We start from the raw sequence: 26,465 nt of genomic DNA on the forward strand, positions 1-26,465 counted from the left end.
GTTGACAGCAGCCGGAAAGAAAGGCGGGGGGGGGGAGGAGGAGTATGGCGGCTCGTGACGTATTTTCATCGCGACGATAAGTGTTGACTACGGATGATGATTTTCTCGTGCGTCTGGCGGGAAAGCGATTGAGAGAGAACTTTTTTCCTAGGGCGCTGGGCGGTGGGGGAATTTCGGGGTGAGGTGAGTTTCTTTTACTTCCAGCGCCACTATTAGGATAGTTAGCTTTTGTTTAAACGCTTATATTTGCATGTGAAATTACCTGGCATCACTAGCCATCCATACTCACGTTACATATTCTTAAGTAGCACTTGTTTGTCATTTTCAGTGTATTTCTTCAATTAAAACCAAGCGAAGAGGCTCTTCTGAACAGATTTTTTTTTCTTTTTCCTTAGCCGTGCTGGCCTAGAAACCAGGAGAATGAGTTCTTGCTTGGCCTTAAATATGAAAGCTGGCTGAATGACTTTGGGCCAGTCACTCCCTCTCAGCCCAACCCACCTCACAGGGTTGTTGTTGTGGGGGAAAATAGGGGAAGTAGTATTTGGTAAATTTGCTGCCTTGAGTTATATATATAAAAAGGCAGGAAAAAAATATAATAATAGCAACCAGAACACTCTTTCTTCCTCAAAATAGACCAATTTATACCATAACCAGCATTCTGGATGACAGGTCAATAGGTGATTGACCTACTATTTATAGCTGTATTCTTCACTTTCTTATCCTTTCAATTTTTCTCATTCTTGCTTATCGGAAGTGAAAGAGAATGTTCAAACAGGTGTCCTTCTGCTGAAGATGAATTTACAATGAGAATAGAATAGAATAGAGCTGGAAGGGACCTTGGAGGTCTTCTAGTCCAGCCCCCTGCTTGAGCAGGAGAACCTATATTGTCTCAGACAGGTGGATGTCCAGTCTAACATCTCCAGTGATGGAGCGGCCATGATTACTGGGGGTAAGAAAACATGAATGAATTTACAATAAGAAAAATTATTATGAATGCTATATTTTAGCAATTAAGGTATTTTTATTGTTCCAAGAAAGGTAATAAAAATGTCTTTTGTTCCAGATCATGTGCATTTGGAATAAATTGATAGAACATGGATTCTCCATCAAATAAACTTCCCCTATGGATGACAGAACCAAACAGAGAAGATACTGTGGATGACAAAAAGGTAGAAAATCAGAATATATGCTTGGCTCTTATAATAATTTAAAGCATGGGAAATGATAACTCCTCTGGGCAAATTTCCAATTTGCATGGAAATTTTCAGAACTACTAATTTGGCTCTTGGCAGTTCTGTTTTTAGCTTGATGACATTAAACGGGAATACTTTGAGTTGCAGGAATATCCAAAAGGCCACTTATAATTGGATTACTGATTTTTGCAGGGAGGTTTCAATCATTATGTTTTCAGATTGATTTTTAAATTGTCCTTATGGGGGTATTTGCTCTAGTAATTTCTTTTTTTAGCTAAGATAGATTTTATTAGCAATATTTTTACAGTGTTCTTCAGTTTCTGATAAATTGAGAACTTCTCTTGGTAGAGTGTGTGTGGATCCATCTATTTGTTAATCTCCTAATCTATATAAGCAACATTCAAAACACTAATATGCTTTAAAAATAGAATTTGTACCTTTTTCATATTAAAATTACTCTCTTATCAACTCTCATTTGGCTACCATTAACAATCAAGTTGATATTTTCTACTAAGTTGGAAAGGACTAATATGTTATGTATGCTAATATTAGCAACCCATTGTATATTCTTCAAATTATAAACCAAGTTTTCTTACATTTTTATGAAACAGAAAAATTCATTTCAACCGAGTGTCCTGGAAGATAACCTTCCATTCTTAGAATACAACGGCTCTATCATCTACAGCTATAATACTAGTGATTGTTCCTTGCTCTCGGAAGATATTCTGTAAGATAATGAAAACTTTCATTTTTCCTTTTTTAGTGTAATCTTTCAAAGTAATATATCTATATTTATATCGATATCGATATATCTATATCTATATCTATATATCAGTGTTTTTTATATGTGTGTTTTCATTTGATTATTTGAATATTTCATTATTCATAGTAATTCATAGCATTTTTATAGCAATCAGTCCATTTATATTATTTACATTTATGCCCTTGGGTTTATCTATTAACCAGGGTTATATTAGGTGATTGGAAGGAGAAATTAACTGCTTGTAACTTGTCAACAAGAATGGCGTCAACAGTAAATGGTTGACCGTGCCCAGGTCAGACAAAATGTAGAACTATAAGTACAATTTGTTAACTAAAAATAAGCTGTGATTTTGATTATTATTATTTATTAAACAAATGTATATGGCTGCCTATCTTATGTTGATTCTGGGCAGCTTATAAAATTTAAAATCCACAGTCAAAAGCCCATAAACCCTCAGCCCATACTCCCTGTCAGTAAAATGATCCCACTAGATGTATTTCTCTAGTGTATATATGGGACCTACAACAAACCCTGCTTTCCCACTCTGATGGTAGATGTAACTGGGGAGGGCAGACCTTCAAGTATTTGTTGCTGAGGTTATCTGTACTGGTCTCTGAACGACATGCTAAACCTAATCACAAAGTGACTTAGTACCAATATCAAGCAACAGCACTTAGATTTATATACCTCCCCATAGTGCTTTATAGCACACTCTGGGCAGTTTACAATGTCAGAATATCATCCTCAACAATCTGGGTCTTCCTCATATTGGCAAATACAGTTTGGAGACATTTTTTTTAAATTTAAAAATTGTATGTTTAATCAGCAACCAACAATGCATTAGATCAAATTGTTAAATTAATCTTAGTGCCCAAAATTATGCAAGTTTATTTAAAAGCAAATCACATTGTCTATATTCATATATAATATGTCAGGACCTGTTTGTTTTAAAAAATCTTTACAACTTGCAGAGTCTTGGCCAAATTTAGTAGATGGGTTTTTCTTAAATGTGGTTTATGGTCTCCATTCTGACTTGTTTCATATTCCATATAACCCAGGCCAAAATACCATATCAGGATTGTTTTGTTTACTTAACGCTTTATTTGAAGCTGAATTTCATACTTTAAACTATATTTTAGCATCAAACTACAATTTGAAATCATAGTTGGATGTTAGTTTATACATTTTGTCTTATTTTCACCAGGGCTTATTGCCTCCTAATATGGAATTCTAGTTCATTCCTAGTTTGTTTTCATACACCACTCTACAGTGTGGAAATCTATAGCAGTTAAAAAAAATCCCCAAAGACTGCTTTTTTGCTTTTTCCAGAAATTCTTAAATCATTTCAGCTATGACCTTTCTGTACCTACCTTTCCCTGAATATAAAGCAGAGGTGACTAAAAACAGAATAAATTCCAAATCTCATACCCTTCCCGACAGCAAATTTTAATTTAATAAAAGAGATTAAAATAAATGAGAAGAGATGGCCAGAGAAATATACTCAGACATATATGTCACTTCCTGCATAAAAATCGTAACAGTCTCCCCAAATCTTACAAACATATAGGCCAGAGGTGTCCAACTTTTTGGCTTGCCTGGGCCATAGTGAGCGAAGAGGAATTGTCTTGGGCTGCATATAAAAGATAAAGTTTGTGTATGTATGCATGTGTGTACAAATAATGTTAAAAATTTACAATCTTGTGAAGCCATGTTACTAGCTGTCTAGGGCTCCATGTGGTTTGTGGGCTGCAAGTTGGACACACCTGACATAGGCTAAATATAAACCACAAGTAGATTGGGTCGTCTTCACATTTTATTTTCACATAAAACCATATCTCCTATCCCAATTCACCACATTAAAAAAACCAATATAAAAACAGGTAAAACAAAAAGTGCTATGATTTTTGCTTCAGAAAGATATATCAGCCCACAGAATATCTACAGCCCACTGACACTATTGAAAATGTACCCTACATACATATATAAATAAAATTTTGGTATTGCTATCTGAGTGTTGGCAAAATAAATGAATGGGGGAAGTTGCCCTAACACGTGTTGGAAAAAAAATATGACTAATTTGCTTGTATGTAAGGGTTAAACTCTAATTGAATTTCATTTTATTCTTTATGATAAAAACAATAGCTAGAGTGGCCTGGCTCATTTATAACAGTAAATCATTATAGGTTGATTTACACATTCTAACATATGGTATATGGATGGGTACCTGCAGTACTTGGGAATTAAAAGTCATCTACTGCACTTCCCCAGAGAAGCTTTTGGAATTTCTCATGTATTTGGAATGGTCAGCTACTTTTTAGTTTAAATGTTTACATAAATTTATATTACATAACCTTGACGATCATTAAAAAGTGCACAGAGGAACAGACTTTACAAATCACTGAGTCAAACAAAAATATTGCTTTTTTTGACTGTAAGCTTTGTATTTTAGATTTTTGTTTTATAATCACTACAGCCGTACGTTTCTACTTACTGCTCTTTATCTAATAATTTGTGATGCATTCTGGGTGGTATAACATGTAAAAATTGTTATTTAGAAATTGGATTCCAGTCTTAATCACATTTTATTTTCCTTTCCCTTGTTTTACTCTCTAGTCCTTCTTTCCCTTCTTTGTCTTAATCTTGGATTATTTCATCAGTATTAATTGAAAGCGATCATGTAATTTTAAATAATAGTGGAAGAAAATAAAGAGGAAGAGAGAACATGTTTACTCAAAAGGAGAGAAAGGAAGGAAATGCATGTTCTTATTTAATTTCTCATTTGACAATGATGGTTTGTATTGTTGTTGTATTATTGCTTTGTATTAATATATTACGGTGCCTCAGATACAATTATGTCTTGCAGCATTACCTTGCCTGTGGGAGCTGTGTTAGGATTTGACATTGAATGGCCGGCCGTTTATGCCAAAGGGAAGGAAGGAAAAGTTGCCTTAGTCCAGTTATGCGAATCCGAAACCAAGTGCTACTTATTTCATATCTCTTCTATGACAAGTCAGTACTATTCTTATTTTATCTCTAAGCACGATAGATGTTAGGATGCCTTTTTTTGCATTACCGGTAATTTGCCTTTGTTTTCAAATATTTATTTTATAATAGAGAGAGAGCAGATTCCAGGGAGCAAGAGTGGGTCAGGCCTATAAAGTCCTGAGTGCTAAGATCGATATAAAATTACCCTATAAGCTTCATTATATGAATAATTTTTGTGCTCATATTTTATCCCCGGCAGGTTTTCCCGTGGGACTGAAAAGGTTGCTTGAAGATAACACTATTAGAAAAGCTGGAGTTGGTATTGAAGGGGATAAATGGAAGCTGATGCGAGATTTTGAAATCAAACTGGAGAATCTTGTCGATTTGGCTGACCTTGCTAATGAAAAGGTAATTAGAAGAATAGAATAGAAATAAAGTAGAAGTGATAGAAATAGAATAATTGGCCAAGTGTGATTGTACACACAAGGAATTTGTCTCCAGTACATAAGCTCCCAGTGTACATGCAAACAACAAAGTAATATAAGATACCTATAAGAGAAGGTAGTAGTAAAGATGAGAAGGATAATTGTAATACAGCTCTACTACCATGTTTCCCGGAAAGTAAGACCCGGTCATACTTTCTTTTGGGCTCCGAAGTAAGCACTAGGATTTACTATTGGGGAGGGCTTACTTTTTGCCAGTACCATTAGGCTGTGAGTGTGCGGGTGTGTGTGTGGGTCTATGCATGTGGTGAAAAAGCAACACAGCAGCGAGAGCATGGTGGCGGACCAGGTACAGTACCGGTGCAGGCGAGGCGTGTGCCCTTCCCGTGCCAGGCCAGCCCCTGCAGCCCCAGGGTGGCTGTGCTGGCCGGCGGCCAGGCCGACCAAAGTAGCGGTGGAGCGTCAGAGGCTCGGGGAGGGAGGGTGGTGAAACGGGCGGGCGTCCTGCAGTAAGCACCCATGCCATCTGCCCCTTCCCCGTGGAGCTGGAGAGCTTGCCATACCACCGCCCAGATGCCCTCGCTTCCCCCAGGAATTGCATTTCTTTCCTTACCTGACTTCCAGCCCCGTGCCGTTTCTCCTTCACGATCCGCTGCCGCTGCATGCAAGGAAAGAAAAGTTTGTGGGGATGAAAAAAAAGGTCAATCAATCGATTCCAACTTCTCACGAAGTTCTGCCCTCACCCCAAACTAGGGCTTACTTCTTGGGGGGGCTTATATTAGGCCCACCCCTGAAAATCAAGCTGGGGCTTACTTTCGGTGGGGGATTACTTTCGGGGAAACACGGTATGTGGGTAAATATCCTTAGACATAAGACAGTGCTGTGGGAATTAGGTGTTCAGCAGAGTGATGGCAGAGGGGGGAAAACTGTCTAGTTGTTTTGGCATGCAGTGCATCCTGATGTTGTGATTCAGGGTCAGCTTGTGGGTTCGGCAGTTGGGTCGGACGACTCAGAGGAGGAGGGGGGTGTTGAAGACCTTGCTGAGGGGGTTGAAGATCTTGCTGATGATAGCCCTCAGGCAGGCCCCTCCCACTTGGTCACCATGGAGACCCAGCTGTGTGAGCGTGACAGTGTGGATGAAGATGACCCACAGCTGGCCCTGTTCAAGGACGCCCGACGCAGGAGGCAGTCAATTAGGAGTAAACAGAGGAAGGCAATGGGGCTTCTCGGAAGGAGGGAGAGAGAAGCCACGCCCTGAACTCTATATAAGGGGAATGTCTGGGAGGGCTGGTTTGCTGAAGGCAACCGCTCGGATGGTTCATGTTTCTTTAAGCTTCTGTTTCTTGGTTCGTGTCTTGTTTGTTTTTGTTGCAATAAATTTGGCAAGCGTATTCCAGCCTCTTGCCGTTTGTGGAAGGGTTGTCCCTGCCTTTTCTGCAGGGCCGGTAGCAGGCTGGTACAGAACACCTGAGGGGAGGAGTTGAAACAATTTGTGTCCAGGGTGTGAGGGGCTGTAGATATTTTCTCAGCCTTCTTTCTGACTTGTGCAGTATACAGATCCTCAGTGGAAGGCAGGCGGTTCCAGTTGTTTTTTTCTGCAGTCCTAACTATCCGTTGAAGTCTGTGTCTGTCCTGTTTGGGCAGTCTGGATTTTCTGAGCTGATGCAGAAAGAACGTTCTTTGTTGTGCCTTTTTAATGATGGTTCTAATGTTAGGTGTCCATATCAAGTCTTGGGAGATTATAGAACCCAGAAACTTGAATGTCTCTGGGTTCCAGAAACTTCAGTATGGGGAGAATGCAACATAGTTATGCAAGAGAGCAAATGTCTGTTAATCAGAAAAAATCATTGTATAATGATAGCAATATACTGGAAAAGGGGAACTAAATATCCCATAATAAGATATCCTGGATCTCTGCTTTTACTGTGACACACAACATTGATTAATTTTCAATCTGATTATTGCATTCCTTATTTTTCATTTCTGTAATATATGTTATGATTTTGGAATAGTAAGATAATTTGAATTTGTAGCAAGTACTGTATCGTATGTTCCACCAAATTGAATGGCCTTTATCTGAAAAAAGATGTACCTAGATTTAGGTTCTCAACATGATAGTTTTTTGAAAGTTACATTTATATGTTACCGAATTTAGAGGTATGTCACATATTGGTGGACCTTTGCTTGGTATTGCTAATGGATTTTTTGGTGCCAACATTATTATGGAAGCTGTTACTGTAACCATTTAGCAAAATAAAAAAATGGCTTAAAGATGTATTCTGTGCCCTGAATATAGACTTACATTTACCAATAAAATGGTCTTATTTTGTCAGTTTTATTACAAATGGGTCAGTATTACTATGTTTCAGAAGTAATTTATGCTTTATTGTTGCAATTTCATTTTTAGCTAAAATGTAAGGAGATATGGAGCTTAAATGGCCTTGTCAAACACCTATTCCACAAACAGCTTGTGAAAGACAAATTGGTCCGCTGTGGCAACTGGGAATGCTTTCCATTAACTGAGGACCAAAAGCTGTATGCAGCTACAGATGCATATGTACGTATAAAGAAGCTTGTATTTTTCTAGGCTATATTAAATTTGAAAACCTTGCTTTGGCCTATTTACTTGACTATATCTCAATGTTATAAACTAAGATATGGAAAAAGGCCTCTGACTGTATGTATAATCTTAATTTTCCATATTTACTATGCAAATAATCCCAGAATCTGTCTAAACCATTAAAGTATAGTTACCAGAAAGAGAAAAACCTGCCACTGTTTATAGCTTTCTAAGTTTAAAATGTTATTTAGCTTTTTGTTCTTTATTTCAAATTCTTTAAATTTTTATGATTAAAATTTTCTTTCATTCAGGACTGAAGGCAGTCTTACCTTGTGTTGTCAAAGTTGTTGCTCTAAACCAGAGTTCACCAACCTTTCTGGGTTGGTGGTCTGGAGGGAAAGGGGGGAGCAGGGAAATGTTTGCACGTGCCTGCGCAAATAGGCGCATGCATGGTGGCGCTAGCACCTGCATGCATGTGCAAGCGGGCTGCCAGTGCCTGTGCAAATGGGCTGCTAGCTTCCGCTCATGTGCGCAAATGGGTCGCTAGTGCCCATGCGCAAATGGGGCTGCTAGTGCTTGCATGTTGGTGCTAGCACGAGGGGGTGGGTGGGCACACGTGCGCAAACTCGCCAGCCATTCCCGCAGCCTGGTGCCCAAGAGGCCGCGGCCTGGTATCGGGCCGTGAACCACAGGTTGGAGATCCCTGCTCTAAAGTCAAAGTTGTTGCTCTAATATTTTAGGAGTAGTTAATGAGCAATTTCAAGAACTGATTAGAAAGTGAAGTTTGTCTTCACTTTCTAATCAGTTCTTGAAATTGCTCATTAACTTTTAATAGTCTTTGCCATGGTTGCCGGCGAAATGGGTAATCTTGTCATCTTCTGGTGTCACCTTCTTAAACCTATGAGGAGCAGCCATCCGGAGCACATGTAGGTGATCTCCCATCCTCTTCTTATCCAGAGAGGTCCCAAGGAGCCAGTGTGCTCACCAGTTCCTCAGTCTTTGGAACAGTCATGGGCTCTGATTTTGCAGAGTTATCTCCATTTTGCCACGCCTTTCCTGGAAATTCCATGTTTGTGCCATTTTATACTGATTCTCTACTGTGTATATTAGGTACTTTTTTCTCTCTCTGTGTTTATAACTTTGAGGATGTTTTTCTTTTAAATAATCAGGATTGATGACTTCAGATTCCCCAGATTTCCCCAGCTATGTTAGGACCATAGCTCCCAGATTTCAGCCATTTTTATTGGGAATTTGGGAACTGAAGTCGCCAGCACATTTGGAGATTAGAAAATATTGTTCTGGATCTTTGAAGTTGAAAGGAAGATGTCCTTATTGCCCCTATATTAAAACTTATCCATTTTATTTTTTTGTTTTTATAGGCGGGCTTCCTTATTTACCAAAACCTAATAAATTTGAGTAATGATAAGCAGATGCATATTTGTTTAAAAACAGGTGAGTTAAATTTGAGAACAGCAACTTTTTCATATAGCAGGCACAATTGCACAGTACTATGGGGGTAGATGCATATATGCATGTACACATCCATTCAGATTTCTATATGCACACACTATTGAAGCCACATGATGTAGGTGTTATTGTGCTGAACTAGGAGTGGAGTAATTCAAATTATTTCCCTCTTTTAAGCATTAGGAGTTGGCTAGGTGATATTGGGTCAGTCATTCTTTCTCAGCTCTAGATAGGGTAGATTACAGCCCATAACCTTTGTGAAGAGGTCTTCATCTTGCCATAAATTGATTCCGATGATGAAAATAAACTTTTTGAAAATTAAAGTATGGCAAAAATATTACAGACACATGAGACTGCCTAAATTTTTCAAGACATGATTCTCTCATGAGTTTAGGTCTCTCTCTCTCTCTCTCTCTCTCTCTCTCTCTCTCTCTCTCTATATATATATATATATATATATATATATATATATATATATATATATATATATATGGTAAAGGTAAAGGTTCCCCTGCACATGCGTGCTAGTCGTTTCCGACTTTAGGGGCCGGTGCTCATCTCCGTTTCAAAGCCGAAGAGCCAGCGCTTGTCCGAGGACGTCTCCGTGGTCATGTGGCCGGCATGACTAGACGCCAAAGGCGCACGGAACGCTGTTACCTTCCCACCGTAGTGGTCCCTATTTTTCTACTTGCATTTTTACGTGCTTTCGAACTGCTAGGTTGGCAGAAGCTGGGACGAGTAGCAGGCGCTCACTCTGTTACGCGGCACTCGGGATTCGACCCGCCAAACTGCCGACCTTCTGATCGACAAGCTCAGCGTCCTAACCCACTGAGCCACCGCGTCCCTATATATATATATATATATATATATATATATATATATATATATATATATATATATATATATATATATATATATATATATATATATATATATATATATATATATATATATATATATATATATATATATATATATATATATATATATTAATTTGGAGTTCAGTGGATAACATGGTGTTTTGCATCTTGTTTTATATGAATTTTCACTGAATTTTCTGAATAATGGAGTAATCCATCATAGAGGTTATTATGACTTTTTTTTATCTTCCATTCAGTCATATCCAGTTTTCAAAGACTGCCTAGATAAGTCCCTGCAGCTTTCTTGGCAAAATTTTGCAGATGTTATTTGCCATTGCTTCCTTTTTAGACCTGAGAAAGAAATGACTAGCCAGAGGTCAGCCAATTGGCTTTGTGCCTGAGGTGGGCCTAGAACTCAGTCTCCTGGTTTCTAGTCTGATGCCTTAACTACTACATCAAACCGGTTCTCATGAATGTACTAATGAATAAATAGAGCAGATGTTGGTGAATAGAGTTCAAAGGTAATTACAGTAGCATCTGCAGAAAACACGATAGAAATCCCTTAAAAATCCAAAGGTTGTATAGTCCCATTTAACAATACATAAATGAACTTGAATTTAGGGAGCCAGATGAAAATTTTAAAAGACAAGTGGACTGATTTAATTCCTTAATTAAGTGCCATTTCAATATTTAAAACCCAGATGAATTATAGTAGTTGGTGAAATGTTCTGCCTTTTTTAAACAGATGGAATGTTGCTGTCGAGTAAAATTAAAAATGAATTGACCTCTTTGTCTAAGGAGGTGCTAGATTTGGCTCATTGTGTTCCTGCCACTTTTGATCAATCTACACATATTCAAAGGTTAGATACTGCTTATTTTAATTTATCAGTACCAATGAATAAGAATATTTAATTCAGTACATTCTTGTAGTAACAGAACTGTATTATTTCAATGGGTATAACTGAAAGAATAGTGTACAGCAGAGGTGTCAAACTGCCAGCCCACGGGCCGGATGCGTCATCCCAAAACCGCACCCACCCATTGCCGGCAATGGAGAAAAAGCTTCGATACGTTGCGTGACGTCACGTGACGTCTCAAGTTTGACATGTCTGGTGTACAGAGTTTCCATATTTGTAGTGACTTCTGTGCTTGGACAGGAACTTTACTTGAGCCTGGAGCTCTAAATATGTTAAGGGCCCCATCTCTTGGTTTTACTGTTAAACTGGATAATTACCTTTTTGCTGTATATATAAGTATGTGTTTTTGTACTGTTTTCATTGGGCTTAAACATTTTACAGTATTGTTTGAGAATTATAAGCCACCCAAAGTTACCCAGTGAACTGGGCGGCCATTAGAAATAATAAATAGATGTATAGGCCTTTCTTTATACTGTATTCTATTGTACTTTCAGCCACCCTCTTAAACTCCCAGTCCCTCCTTTTCTACTCTTTTAGAATTGCCTGAAACTCATGGATAGAGAATGAATGGGAGCAGTGGTATTTATCTGAGGGAAGTAGTTTGTGGAGATTTGGTGTATTTTGCTTGCTTTCTGATTTGAGGTTACGACAGAGATCAGCAAACAAAGAAAACAAGTAAACAAGAATAGTTTAGTGTGATCTCTTGCTTTAAAGACTAAGTTTGAGGTGAGTGAAATAGTAGTCGTGAGCAAGTCCATTCTCCTGAATCCAGAGCGACTGAGGTGGAGATGGCTACAGGCCCATAAAGATTTTCACCAAGTCTTCTGGGATAAAATAGTTTAAATTATTGTTTTAAACCGGATGAATGGACAAACAGATAATAGATGTTCAGTTTAAGTAAGTAAGAATGAAATGGCGTATATTAAGAGAACTCCTGCCCCAATTTCAAATATACACTGATGAGATCTGAACTATCTGAAACTAACCAAAAGTGGGATCTTGGGGTCAGAATGGATAGTTCAATGGAAATAACAATTTGGATTATGGTAGCTGTGAAAAAGCCAAAATTTATGTTAGGAAACATTAAGAAAGGGATTGAAGTGAAAACTCAAATGTGGTACAAATCTGTGGTATGTCTACATCTGGAACACAGAGTTCAGTTCTGGGTTCTGCATGTGAAAAAGAACTGGAAAAGTGAAAGAGGGCAGATAAATGTGATCAGGAAACTTGAACAGCTTTGAGCCTTTGCTTAGAAAAGACAAATTAATGGATACAAGTGTACAATGCAGCATCATTATTGAATGGAGAATGTAAACGGGGAAAAAAATTTCTTCCTTTCAAAAGGATGGACGGACTAAAGGTCATCCGGTGAAGCCAATTGGACAGTGGTTTAGAAAAGACAAAAATAAGTTATTATAAAGACATACTTTGTTCATCAAATCATTAATTATTATTTGAGCTTCAATTCTACTAATTTTAATTTTTTAATTATGGCACTCTTCTTTTGAATATTGTAAATTATCTTGAGTGTTTAAATAAGGATAGAATAGAGCTGGAAGGGACCTTGGAGGTCTTCTAGTCCAGCCCCCTGCTCAAGCAAAAGAACTTACAGTATACGATCTCAGACAAGTAACTATCTAGCCTCTTTTTAAAAATCTCCAGTGATGGAGCGCCCACGATTTCTGGGGGCAAGCTGTTCCCCTGGTTAATTGTCCTCACTGTCAGGAGGTTTCTCCTTAATTCCAGGTTGCTTCTCTCTTTGATCAGTTTCCAACCATTGTTTCTTGTCCTGCCCTCTGGTGCTTTGGAGAATAACGTGACCCCCTCTTCTTTGTGGCAGCCCCTCAAATACTAGAATACTGCTATCATGTATCCCCTATTTCTTCTTTTCTTTAGACTAGTCAAACCCAAACCCAAGTCCTGCAGCCATTCTTTGTATGTTTTAGTCTCCAGGCCTTTGATTATCTTAGTTGCTCTTCTCTGAATTTTTTCCAAACTCTCAAATAAAATAACTCATTTCATATTTTTTCTGTAGTGCAACAGAAACATTGGCTGATATTTCAAAAAACATTAAAGCTCTAAGGAACATATTACTTACTAAATCTAATTGCCAAGTGGAGCTGGAAAATGCTGCTGATGGAGTATCTAAATTAAATTCCAAAATAATTTGCAATGATATTGATGATAAAATAGCTGGTATTCAAAACCCCCATATAAAAGATGAAGAAGAACTTGGTAAGAAAGAGCATTCAGAGGATGCTTCAGACACAATCTTTAAAAAATCTACAGAAAAAGAATTCTTAATGTCACTAGACATAACTGAATATGAACTTCAAATGATGGAACGTCAGGCCGAGGAAGAAATGCTACATGAAGCAACTTGTATGTCTGAGGTAAATCTGTATAGGTAATTGCCTTTTGTGGAAAGATGTGATGTTTAATTCATCCACAACCTGATCTTTTTCCAGATTTTGGCTGTGATAACAACAGCTAAGAAAATATTGTATGTTAAGATTGCCAAGTCTAGAGAAAGTCAGTTTTGGTCCAGCAGTGAAGAAACAGGTTGTTTCTCCTATCCTAAGATTGTGCTAGGATCAGATGGGCTTTGTAATCCTATTTCTCAAGCTGCTCATCTGCAAAACAGAAGCTTTCCTGTCACACAAATGTTAATATAGTTTTATACATTATTGTGGTTTTACACATTTTACACATTTTTATTATGCATAGAAATGTTAATGGTTTAAGCTCAGATTACTTGTTAGTTTTTCCCCCACTGAAAAGTTATGTTTTTCTGTATTAGAAAATAGGGAACAGACCATTGGGATTTAAAAAGAAGGGAAAAAAACCAATTTGCACTGTTCTGTTTAGGATTTACAATCCGTAGAAGGTGATCATCATGATGCCATGGAAAGTGATGATGAACTTGAAATGGAAATGCTTAAGGTAAATTAAATCCTTCCTTCCCTCGCTCCCTCTCTCCTTCCTTTCTTGGTAGTTGCTTGCTATTTATTTATCAATCTCACAAAAAATAACTCAGTGGTATACAACAATGAAATAATGCATTTTATTTATTATTTAATTAAATTTACGTGCCACCCATCTCGTATAGGCAGCTTACAAACAAGTAAAAACAATGAAATTAAAATAATAAATATTGATATTAACATTGATTAAAAATCATCAAAAGTTGGAGGGAAAATGTTCACAGGATGGAGGTGGAATATTATTTCAGTCCATTAACCACCTCCAGTATGACATGCCCCTATCAGGACCCAGGCCAACTGGCAGATCCAGGTTTTCAAGCCCTTCCAGGAGGCCAAAAGGGTGGACATAGTGTTCCAGAGATTGGGAACCACAGCAGAAAAGGCTCTTCTGGACCCCATCAGCCAGAATTCTTTGACTGATATGGTCTACAGCATGCCCCTTCTGCTAGCATGAAAGGGGTGGGCCAATCCCACTGGAATGAGAGAGTTTCTTGGGTAACCTGGTCCCATAAAGGTAAAGGTAAAGGTAAAGGTTCCCCGGCACATGCGTGCTAGTCGTTTCCGACTCTAGGGGCCGGTGCTCATCTCCGTTTCAAAGCCGAAGAGCCAGCGCTTGTCCGAGGACGTCTCCGTGGTCATGTGGCCGGCATGACTAGACGCCAAAGGCGCACGGAACGCTGTTACCTTCCCACCGTGGTGGTCCCTATTTTTCTACTTGCATTTTTACGTGCTTTCGAACTGCTAGGTTGGCAGGATCTGGGACGAGTAACAGGCGCTCACTCTGCTACGCGGCACTCGGGATTCGACCCGCCAAACTGCCGACCATCTGATCGACAAGCTCAGCGTCCTAACCCACTGAGCCACCGCGTCCCTTAACCTGGTCCCATGCCATATATAAATATGTATAAACAATCATTAAAAATATAAAAGTCATTATTAAAAATATAAGCCATCAGGTACAGGAGAGAACAGATATTAACCATGATGAAAGCATCCTAACCAGGTCTTAAGGGATTTACAGAATATTGAAGAGATGGAGTTGACCTCGCTTTGAAAGGTAAAATGTTCCATACGGCAGGGGCCACAGCAGAGAAAGCCTGAAAGGAAAAAGCTAGGGGAGCAGACTTGTATGTTACAAATAAAAACTGGACTTGTTTTAATAAGCTAACACTGTTCACGACATTCAATAAAAATAGATATTAATACTGTTGTCAATGCTGCTAACATCGGATGTTCTTGCTTTGACAACAGATGGAAATGCAGCCATTTTTCACTACTGCTTTTAGAGTTAGTTGATGCTGGGAGGGGGAATGTGGATGGGAGTCCAGCTAGTCCACAGGTCTGCAACCCGCGGCTCCGGAGCCGCATGCGGCTCTTTCAGCCATCTCCTGCGGCTCCCAGTCCTCTGCCATGTGCAGTCCCCCCCCCAAAAAAAAGTGGGACTAAAAAGTTCAACCAATCAATTCAAATATGCAGGATAGGTGCATATCTCGCCTTGTCTCCACTCTTCAGTCAAACCCTGTTCTGCAGTTTTTCCTTTTGTGAGGGAACCAGTTCCGAGTTGCTCTTTCACTGTTTCAGGTTGCTGACCCCTGAGCTAGTCATAACAATAATTCAGCTATGGGAACCAAAGGTCATTGGGCCCAGAGTTGATAGAGTTTTGGCGGGCTGGAGAGCTGAGGAGAAAGGCTTCAAGCTAATTGGGGAATGTGATTTATGACTGTTTATTGGAGGAGGGAATTGTGCTTTGTTACTTTTGTATCCAGGGGAGGGGAATTTAGTTTTTGGTTTGGACTATGTATTGCCGATACTTTGTTTCTCGAATAAAAGATTCTTTAAGGTAAACGATGCCTCCAAGTTCTTCTGAAGAGTTTCATCTGTTGGAACCATGACAACTGTTTTTAATAAATGCCTGAAATAAAATCCCTTTCAATCAAGGGGGATTACTGTGTAGATTTGCTTCTCACTCTCCCATGCTTTTTACAGTAATATGAGGTCTTCACAAATTATATTCATAAAGTAACGTTACCTTGATGTAGCTAATGTAGTTAGGATCTCTCTGTGTTAAAAATAAAAAGAACTTTTGTCTACCCCTGATTCTTTTAGATTAGAAGATGCAAAATATGTTAACTCATTTTCTCTGCTCCAGTCTTTAGAAGGCACAGACAATTTGAATTCTAACCTGGGGAGTTTAAAGAAGCAAAGTGACCATGTTGCAGAGGATGAAGGAGAAGAGGGCATTGAGGAGGAAGAGGAAAGTTGGGGTAAATATTAAATTGTGATCCAAAGTTCCATATCACCACACTAGAGTATCTGTACTTCTTTATGTTAACATATATATATACAGATGAAAAGGCATATCTCTAAAGATCCTCTCAAGTACTTCTGATTGTTGAAGGAGACTTTAAAATTTAGTGGCCAAGGGGAATATTTGAAAAGCAGTGTTTTGTAAGAAATGAGGAATCTGCTGTATAGAATTTAAGAGAAGGATAAGCAACCATTGCTAACCTTGCTATGGCTTGGTTCACAATAAAGTTAACCAGAATGTTTTTTGGGGTTTGTGTAATCTGAATCCACTCATAATGTTTTAAAATAGTCGGTGAAACAGGATGCTATGTTTTCAACAACCAGAGTTCAAAAAATATTCCAGCTTAGCATTATACACTAATTCAGCCTCTGATTTATTTGTTAATTCTGTTTGCAAATGAGCCTTAGCCAAAACAATTTTGTGAGTTAACAGTATGGCTTAATGTAGTATATGATCCCAGTCACTGTTGGTGCTCAAAAAACTTTAAGCAAGTTATGGATTTGATGCACTCAAGTTAAACCAGTTTTAAATTTCATGTTGTCAGTGAGAAAATTAAACATCTATGTTGAGTTTCTGAGGAAATAATTTTTTTAAAATATATTTTATTGATTTTTTTACATAGTCACCTTAATATTTGGTAAACAGCATGTTGTCTGAGTTTATATTTAAAAACAATAACAGTTAATTTCTATAATTCCACATAGTAGCTTTTTTGATTTTCCCTTCTTCCAATAATAATCTCTTTTACCAACCTTAAATTAGTACATTTCTTAGTATTTTGATAGATAACAATTGAATATAAATATTTTTCTAACATTTAACAACCACATCAATATAAAGCTTCTTTTCTAATTAATAATCTTAATTACCTCATCATAAATCCTGTTTTCAAAGTTCTTATTTAGATTTGTTTTCCCCACAATGTTCAAAACATTCTTACCAGTTAAGATTTTCTCAGAGTTAATTACACTTAAATATTTAAGTCTTTTTCCTCATACAAGCCATCCAAACAATTTTACATTTCGCATATCTTAAAAAAAACCAAAAAAGGAATAGAAGAAAAAAGGAAGGAAACAGTATACACTTGAGAAACATGTCCTTCTTAAGCTAAAATACATTTATATCCAGAAATTTTCTATTCTTTAATCATATTCAAACAAATGTTTAATCTTTAAAAATTCCATCTAATTAATCCAATCATCTAATCTTTTGAATCTATTCAGAACATTTTTAACAATTTTTCAAGATCAATTACACTTAAGTATCTAAGCATTTCCCTCATATAAACTATCCCAACGTCTTTATATTTGTCATATCGTTTAAAAAAGAAAAAAATACTATGTTACTTGAGGGGCCCATCCCTCTTAAACTAAAATACATTTATATCCAAAAAATTTCTATTTTTTTAACCATATTCAAATAAGTGTTTAATCTTTAAATATTCCATCTGATAAATCCCATCATCTAATTTCTTAATTCTAACTTTAGCTTCTTCTTCTTCTTTTTTTGCCAAACATCTTTCCTAATCAGTATGCTCCGCTGGACCAAAAAGTCTTCCCATGGTCTTATGGATGTTATTGTAGGTACAGGAGACAAATCCAGTAAGATGTTTTTGTGTTCATTGAAAATCTTTTTCTTTCTTTCTTAATTTCTCTTATCATTTTTTCTCTCTCAAATTATCGTAGTTTTCCTGAGAGCTCTATAATCCATTTTGTCGAATCTTTTTTCTTGTCCTCAGACTTATTTTGCAACCTTGATGTATAGGTTATCTTTTCTATGTCCGATATTTCCTGCAAGTTTTTCTTTACCTGGGTTAAGTCATAATTCTTTCCATTGTTGGGTTCCAACTTTAAATCTCTTTCCTCTGGTTCATGTTCCGTTCTCTGCTTTATCTGATTGCTCTCTATTTTTATTTTCTGAGAGGTTTTTTGTTGTAAGGTTAAATTGAACATGTGTTCATTTATATTTTCAAAGTTGTTTTTAATTTCCTCTTGGTTTGAAATCATTGTCGTTTGAATCAGGTGCAACATAGCATACATTTCCTTCTGGAAAGTATTTTTTTTTTCATGATATGTTCTTTCTGCAGATCTCTGATGTTCCATGATAGCCAAAAGTCAAAGTTTTCCTTTCTCTGCAAACAGCTTTAGAATCACAGTTCAATAAGTATTTATAATCCAGGAAGGTCATTTTTTTAAGGTTTATAGTTCTCGCCTTGTAGGTAGCCCAAAATATTTTCTTTTCTTTGTTGCAGCTGTTCTCTGTGTAGTTAAGACATTGAAGGTCACAAAAACAAGTTATCTTTTTCTGGGCTTTTTGCCAATTCCTGTATTAGAGCAACTATAGTTGTATATTTTCATCCACCACTAGATGTCAGCACCAGTTTGTTTTTTCAGTTTTCAAAACAAACAATTTCTTTCTTCTGTTTTCATCTATCATCTTTTAAAACAAAAATCTTAACAAATTCCACCAGTTTCAAACTTACCCAGATTTAAGTCTTACATTCATTTCATTTCAATATATTTCTGTCCCACATAAAAGTTTAATTCACCGCTTCCTTCTGTGGGAGGGTGGGGCAAGAGTCCCCCACCTTCTCACTTTCAGAGGATTTTTGCTTCTTGGGTTCCCCCCCCCCAGGAAATCAATTATCAAGTAGAAGAGAGAGAATCAATATTCTTCCCAGTTCCAAACACATTGTTTTCGATCAAGCTTTAATTAGTGCTTTTTGGCTTCGGATGCTTGTAGCTTGGGCTAGACTCTAGAGTGAAGCTAGCCTTTCTTCTGCTGGTTTCTGGAGGGCTTTCCCCGAACGACCGGATCAACCGCCATCTCTCCACGGTTGGCGGGGCTCCCCTCCTTTGTCGCTTCTCTGGGGCAATTTTAGGCCCATTTATAGTCCCGTAACAGAAAAAAATCAGCTATAGGGTGTGGAGCCCCACGATCCCTTGGTTGCTGTGCTACTGCGCAAAACCGGAAGCCCTGTCTCAGGAAAGAATTTAAAAGTCTTTAACCTCTAGTTATATTCTTGTATTATAAGTACTGTATCTGGTATTCTTAAATAATATCCCTGTGACAGGAAGCTAATATTTTAGTACTTGTAACATTTTTTAAAAATTATTAGTTAATTTTTTAAAATTTAAATCTTTAATACCCTCTTTACATGAACTGGTTTTATAGCTATCTTTTTTTTCTATTTTCTCTATCTCAATATTTTTGTTTTTTGTTTTCCAAAGATTCCAGCTTGCCTAAACCCAGCAATGAGCAAATTGCTTGTCTCAAGATGTATTTTGGTCACTCAAGTTTTAAACCGTAAGTTGTATGGTTGTTTTTTAAAAAAAATAGGTTAAAAGACTATTCCAAAAAGAAGACAACTGTGAATTTAAGATAATCTGTTTCATAAAGAAAAACCAGAAAATATTATCTGCCTCCTTTCTCACTTCATTTTCAGCTTATTTAATATGTGCCTCTCATTTTAAAGAGAAAATAATAAACATGTCTTTCTTCTAAATAAAATATTTGGGTGTTTTGCCTCAAAGATGTTGATTCTTCTAGCAGATGTATAAATTGCACAGCATAAAACAAAATATATTTATATTCAGGATATATATAGTAGTCCTCACTTAATTGGAACTGCTAAGCAAAGCAGTCACTAAGTGGGGAATCACACGACCACGACAGTGCTTTCTGCTGGAAACAGACAAGAGCATTCAATTTTACACTTTTGATCTTTGCTTCCTAACCACTTCCAACCATTTGGAATGCTCAAGTGCCTACTTACTATCTTGTACCCATGGAAAGCAAGGCAATCACACTGCAGCCCGGCGTTTGCAGCCACAGGTGCGCTACAAAAGAGCTTATAGTACTGTCTTAAAATCTCTTTCTCTCCAATCTCTCCACTTTGTGGAGATTTCAAAATCTTTCACAGACTTCTCTTCTGTAAGGCCTTTGTGTAACACGATGCTGGCATGATTGTGTAGGAGAGAAAACTACTTACTTTCTTGCAGTCCTTTTCTCTCCAATCTCTGTTCTGCAAGTGGAAAGGGAGGAAAAACAATAGGTCAGTCATACCACAACACATACTGACTGCAATGGCGATCACATGACTGAGGTTCACTGTAGAACAGATGCCCCCAACCTTTGGGGCACTAGGGACTGGTTCCGTGGACAAAGGTTTTTCTGCGGACTGGAGGGGGTGTGGTTTTGCATGTTGCCTGCATCCCACAGATGGGGCTTCACTTGTTTGCGTGGCCCAGTTTCATGGACTGGGGGTTGGAGACCCCTGCTGTAGAGATTGTAAATGGGCCATAAAGTTATTTTTTAAATCATTGTAACATTGTAACTTTCATCGCTGAATGAAAGGTCAATAAGTGAGGAATACCTGTATGTGGAAAAGGAAATCAACAATTAATCACTAAAAGAAGCATCTGTATTTGCAGTCCCGTTATGAGATTCAGCTTTTGTCAGGGGTTACAGCTAAAATGGAACATTTTTATTATGGTTTTTCCTTCATTTCAAGGGTCCAGTGGAAAGTGATCTCCTCAGTTTTGCAAGAAAGAAGAGATAATCTAGTTGTTATGGCAACTGGTAAGTTATATAGATTTGTTTTGGAATATAATAATAACAACAACAATAATAATTTTTAAAAAAACTGCAGTTTTTTTCCCCAGAAAGGCCAACCAAGAACTTTTATTGTGCAAAAGGGAGATAAGTAAAGATTAGCCAATGTTTCTCCCGGCAGTGAAAGGAACCTTATCTTATGCTTATGCTCCAATAATTTTATGATACCCAACAACGTACAAAAGCTACAAAGCAAAGCTACAAAAAACTGCGCTACTCGGAACATCTTACATTTTAAGGAGATACCTGGTTGATACCTAGGATGCTGGCAGCAACCCGTGTCAACCATTAGTGCCAGTCAGTTTGAGTGTTCAGTTGACTGAGTTTCATGTTTTATGAATAAAAGTTTTATAACAACAATAATAATAAAGTTGGAAGGGACCTTGGCGGTCATCTAGTCCAACCCCCTGCTCAGGCAGGAAACCCTATACCATTTCAAACAAATGGCTGTCCAGTCTCTTCTTAAAAACTGTTTATTATTATTTATTATTGTTTAAATGATCCTTAAAAACTTTATAAAGGTGATTTGCTGATGTACTTGTATAAGTAGATGCTTTTCCTAATAGAAAAGGAACTGCAGGAATATTTTTATATTGTTTACGCTGTTGGGTATCATAAAATTATTGGAGCATAAGCATAAGATAAGGTTCCTTTCACTGCCGGGAAAAATATTGGCTAATCTTCACTTATCTCCCTTTTGCACAATAAAAGTTCTTGGTTGGCCTTTCTGAAAAGAAAAAAAAACTGCAGTCAGAAATAAACATTGTGCAAAATTTAATAGGAAATAATAAACTTTTGGGGCCTGAAAGGATCTTGGGGTGGCACAAAGTTCTGCGAACTCTTTTTTCTTCCAGTTCTCCTTATTTTTCTTTGGATAGAACATCTTCAACTGACTTAGGTGCTTTACTTTGTTGGAGAATATGTGGGTATTTGAAGTATTATCACTATTTTAAGTGCCCAGTCTCCTGGTTTCTGACTGCAGACAAGGCATGGAGCAGCCAAGATAAGTTTTAGGTAGCTTGGCAAGTGATGTTGTTGTGCTGTTGGAAGATTTGGGTTTCTGCTTCAGGTGGGATCTTAAGGGCTAGAGGGCTAACCTGGCAGAATGGAGAGTTCTTATGCCTGCTGTATCTGTCCAACAAAAGAATTAATATAGTGTAGCATTTATAATATTGGCCGAGGGAGATAAAAATCTGTTTGACCTTTAGCTATGGAAGCTCACTGAGTAACATTGAACCCATCACACAATATATGTAATCAGATCAAGTAAAGACATAAACATGCATTTACACATCTTGCAGAATTTAATCAGTATTAACATAGATAATATTTTTGTAGCTTCATCTGTTGTGTGAACTAAGAAAGTGGTTAACTTTGTAAACACATTAAAAGGCATATTGTACAAATGTAGCCACTATCTTTCAGCCCAACCTACCTCTCAGGCCAGACCGTGTAGTCAAAGGAGGAGGAAAAGCTATTTATGCTGTTTTGTTATCAATTGAAATATACTGTATATTTTGATCACATGACCATTGGGACGCTGCAACAGTCATAAGGGTGAAAAATGGTCATAAATCACATTTTTCAGTTCCGTTGTAACTTTGGTCATTAAACAAGCTGCAGTAAGTCGAGGACTAGCTGTAATCCATAATAACTCAATCTCTCTCACACACATAGCAATTTTGGAAGCTGTGTATAGAAGAGGCTGATATATTCTTTGATTTTATGTTTAAAATGTATTCTGTTTTTAAGGATATGGGAAGAGCTTGTGCTTTCAGTTTCCACCCGTGTGCACTGGAGGTACTGGTATAGTAATTTCTCCTCTTATTTCTTTGATGGAGGACCAAGTACTACAACTCAGGTAAGTATAGTAGATGAGTACGATTCAAATATAAATGAAACGCTCCATGTTTGCTCTAGTGTCTTTAGTTACAGCTGTTCCAATGCCTGAATACAAGCATTTGGAAGCATGTCTGGCCCAGAATGCAGCAGCTCAAGTAGTTATGGATGTATCTCATGTGGCAGTTCTACTTTGAGAGCCACACTGGCTACTACTAGTTGACTTCTGGGTGCATTTCAAAGTCCAGGTTGTCAATTTTAAATTCATCACGAACAAAGATATAGGCGGGATTGCCTTCTCCTGATAAGATCTATTAGGGTAGGCTTTCTCTGTGCCTCCTTGATTATAGATTATCACTACCTCATTTTTTTGGGAATAATATCCTTTTCCAGATAGTTAATTGGACCAGTTTCCTGGTTTTCAAATAGTTACTTATTATGCCTGTTCCAATGAATTAAATGTTTGTATTTTGATTGTTGATTCCTGATTTCATAATACAGTAGTGGCCTAAATTGTGGAAACTTTTGGAAAAGTGTATTTTTGAGGTTTGATGGCTAATAACACCACTTTTTTTTTTGAGTAGTACCGTAAAAATTATATATCAATGAAAAGATAATTTAATCAAGAATGTAATGCAACATAGTTTGTTCAATTTATCTGTACTGTATTCTATGAAATGTTATAGCCAAATAACCAGAAAAAGGAAAGACAACTTGCTTAGGTTGATATCAGGTAGCTTTCCTTGATCTGATTGTAGCCAATCAGCATGAGTGTTTAGAGAGCCAATCAGGTGTCATCTTATTTTGGCAATGAGCCAATCAGATCACAGTAGGATTCAGTTCTTGATGTCATGTATTGAAGCTGAGAGGAGGACATTTGCCAGTGTGTTATGTGATCACTATCAAGTTGGTTGGGTTTTTTCCCCCCTTTCATTTACTGAGCTTGTAAAACGTAATAAAATTAAAGTAGCGGTGCAAGAGTTGACTGGTGCAGAAAGCGATATAAAATAGTATTATTAAGTGAACAAGTCTACAGTTATAAAGAAATTAGAAGAAAAATTGGTGGAAACTTAACCAAAGGTGGCATTTCTACTTTACACTTTTCCCAAAAGGTCTCCACAATTTAGGCCACTACTGTATACGATTTTATTTTTAAAATTACCGGTAGACTATTTATCTGCCTGAATTATTTTAATCCTGAATTATAGACCAAGGGATTTGTATGCGATTCAGACGTGGCCCACACAAGGTCTGCAAATAAATAAAAGGATTCTTTGCCAAGCTACCAAAGGGAAACTTCCATAGAACCAAATATACTAATGTTGCTTTGGGGATATTATGAATTATTTTAAGTAATTGGTTAGTGCATTGAAATAGGTTTGGTAATTAGAACACATGTTTCGTTATCCGTGGGCAGTAATAGTTTTATGCTCTTTCCTGGATCAAGAGACCCTTTTCTCTTCACTCATGCCCTGCTTATCTCCTGTATTGACTATTGCAGTGTGCTCTATATGGGGCTAACCTTGAAGAGTATCTGGAAACTGCAGCTGGTGCAGAATGTGGTGGCATGAGCCACATTTTGGGTTCCCCTAGCAGTGTGCTTGTGCGTGCCTGCACCATTCTCAAGCCTTGCTCTGCTCTGGTTGTGCTTCCACAGCTACTTGCAATCCATAGCCTGCCTGCAAATCATCAGAGACCTGCAACTTCCCACCGGTTTCCTTACTGACTTTGGTTGCAAGGAGGTGCTCAGAGATCTTCCTTAACAACAGCAATAGGGACTGCAGGGACTGCCATTGCTAAGCAATGTGATCATGTGATATCGTGCTTTATGATCACATTGTTTAGCAACAGAAATTCTGGTCCAGCTGTCTTAATCTGAGGACTTCCTGTAATAAAATTTCTGTGGAAAAAATATTTTTTTTTATTGCAGAATAAAATGTGACCAAAGTCATTTTGAATGGTCTCAATGGAGGATTTTTTTTGTTTTGTTTTTTGTTACATATGCATATATGGGCCAGGAGGAGGGGACTCTTTGGAGCTAATAGGCACATCTGGAATTTTTGTGTACTGTGAGCTTCAGACATTTCATTACCAGCTAGGTAACCACCAATATTATAGACATTTTAGATCAAATAAGCACCAGAAGCAGCAATATACTGACTGTTGGCTCTTGGTGTTGAAGAAGATTCCTAAGAATATAATGGATAGCCAAAACAAAGAAACAAACAAAAAAGGATCAGAGTTTTCACTTGAGGCACAAATTACCAGGCTCAAATTACCGTGTTTTGTCACATTCTGCAAAAACCCTAGTCTTTTATGAAGTCCAAAATGCTGGAAAAGAATAGAAGGAAAGAGAAAAAGAGGATAGCAGTAGGGTGGATAGACTCAAATATAGCAGCAATTGGTGCAAAACAATACCCTCATAACATGAAGCTGGTAGCATAAATCAGTATGAATCAACAGCCCCCTAAACTTACTTCATGCCTTACCTCTGATGATGTTACCTAGTCTAATAATGGAATATCTGCAATAAGAAAACCAAGTTTAGGAAACACAAAGAACCCAACACTCTGAGACACACACATTCTCTGTTATTTCACTGTTTAGGCACCCACATAATATCCTATTTACCAGAAGCCAAATTGGTGAATTTGCTTCATGTCAGTCCTTCTTATTCCTGTGTTCTGTATGTACATGGATGTTCTTATCTTGGCTTGTTTTTTTGTGAATATATCTCAGACAAAGTACTGATTCAAATGATTATTTAGAATATTTTTCAAGAATACCGATGGGCTTACATGAGGCTGAGAGGCATATTTGGAATTAGCGATGATGGTGATTAGAATTTTGTTTTGCAGCACACGTGCTTTTTATTTACGAAGTTTAAATTAAAAATTTAATTAAATTTGCAACATTTGGCGCACAGACCCTGGCAATCAGGGTGTCAACCCTAACCGTAACTAGGTTGCAGATCTATGGAAAAGATTTGCCTCAACAAAATGTCTGCATACAAAAAAATGGTGAACAACATGTTTTTTTCTTTATGCGTTGGACCCTAGTTACAGTATGTGAGGATGTCTGCCTGTTGTGCTTTCCATGAGACACAGGAATAGAATGTAAAAAATAGCGTTATCATTTCTTGTTATCGAGATTTGATGCTCAGATTGCTATTTTGGCTCATTGGGATTGGGAGTTGACCAAAGATTGTAAAAAACCTTGAAAGTATCATTGCATATTTCTGCCTCTTTTAATAATTAAACATGCATTGGAATATATTTGTTTATGTGGTACTTTACACATACTAGTTTCTTTAAAAACATAAGATTGTATTGTGTGATAGTATTTGGTTACAGTAAATTGTAGACTACACATAGGGTTTTCTCTGTTATAGTTTCTTTTCTTTTCTTTTTTCCTGGGAAATCAAAAAGTTCAAGTTTTTGGCTAGGTTACCAAAAGAAAAACAATCACAAAGCAGTTTTGGTGGTAGATTTGAAGCAAGGGTAAAATCTCTTCCTAATTTAGAAAGTAGTCT

General features: G+C 37.4%; 1 protein-coding gene across 5 annotated transcripts in view; it reads left to right on the forward strand.

Moving 5' to 3' along the window:
• The first annotated feature begins 114 nt into the window (after positions 1 to 114).
• WRN (WRN RecQ like helicase) overlaps positions 115 to 26,465 on the forward strand; it is a 60,780-nt gene continuing 34,429 nt past the window's right edge. For 3 of the 5 annotated variants that reach the window (XR_014025099.1, XM_081317544.1, XM_081317546.1), the window contains exons 1-15: positions 140 to 183; positions 755 to 949; positions 1,064 to 1,169; positions 1,805 to 1,920; positions 4,820 to 4,965; positions 5,201 to 5,349; positions 7,792 to 7,941; positions 9,324 to 9,396; positions 11,017 to 11,131; positions 13,224 to 13,581; positions 14,057 to 14,131; positions 16,322 to 16,436; positions 19,711 to 19,786; positions 20,994 to 21,061; positions 22,847 to 22,955. Coding sequence is in view for 4 of the 5 variants with exons in the window: in XM_081317544.1 (XP_081173670.1) it covers positions 1,095 to 1,169; positions 1,805 to 1,920; positions 4,820 to 4,965; positions 5,201 to 5,349; positions 7,792 to 7,941; positions 9,324 to 9,396; positions 11,017 to 11,131; positions 13,224 to 13,581; positions 14,057 to 14,131; positions 16,322 to 16,436; positions 19,711 to 19,786; positions 20,994 to 21,061; positions 22,847 to 22,955 (1,625 nt within the window). In the remaining variant the exon portion in view is untranslated. Of the gene's footprint in view, positions 184 to 754; positions 950 to 1,063; positions 1,170 to 1,804; positions 1,921 to 4,800; positions 4,966 to 5,200; positions 5,350 to 7,791; positions 7,942 to 9,323; positions 9,397 to 11,016; positions 11,132 to 13,223; positions 13,582 to 14,056; positions 14,132 to 16,321; positions 16,437 to 19,710; positions 19,787 to 20,993; positions 21,062 to 22,846; positions 22,956 to 26,465 lie in introns of all 5 variants that reach the window. The other 2 variants (XM_081317547.1, XM_081317545.1) reach the window with 2 other exon arrangements.

The sequence above is a fragment of the Vipera berus genome, assembly GCF_964194415.1.
Source record: "Vipera berus genome assembly, chromosome: 2".
NCBI lineage: Eukaryota > Metazoa > Chordata > Lepidosauria > Squamata > Viperidae > Vipera > Vipera berus.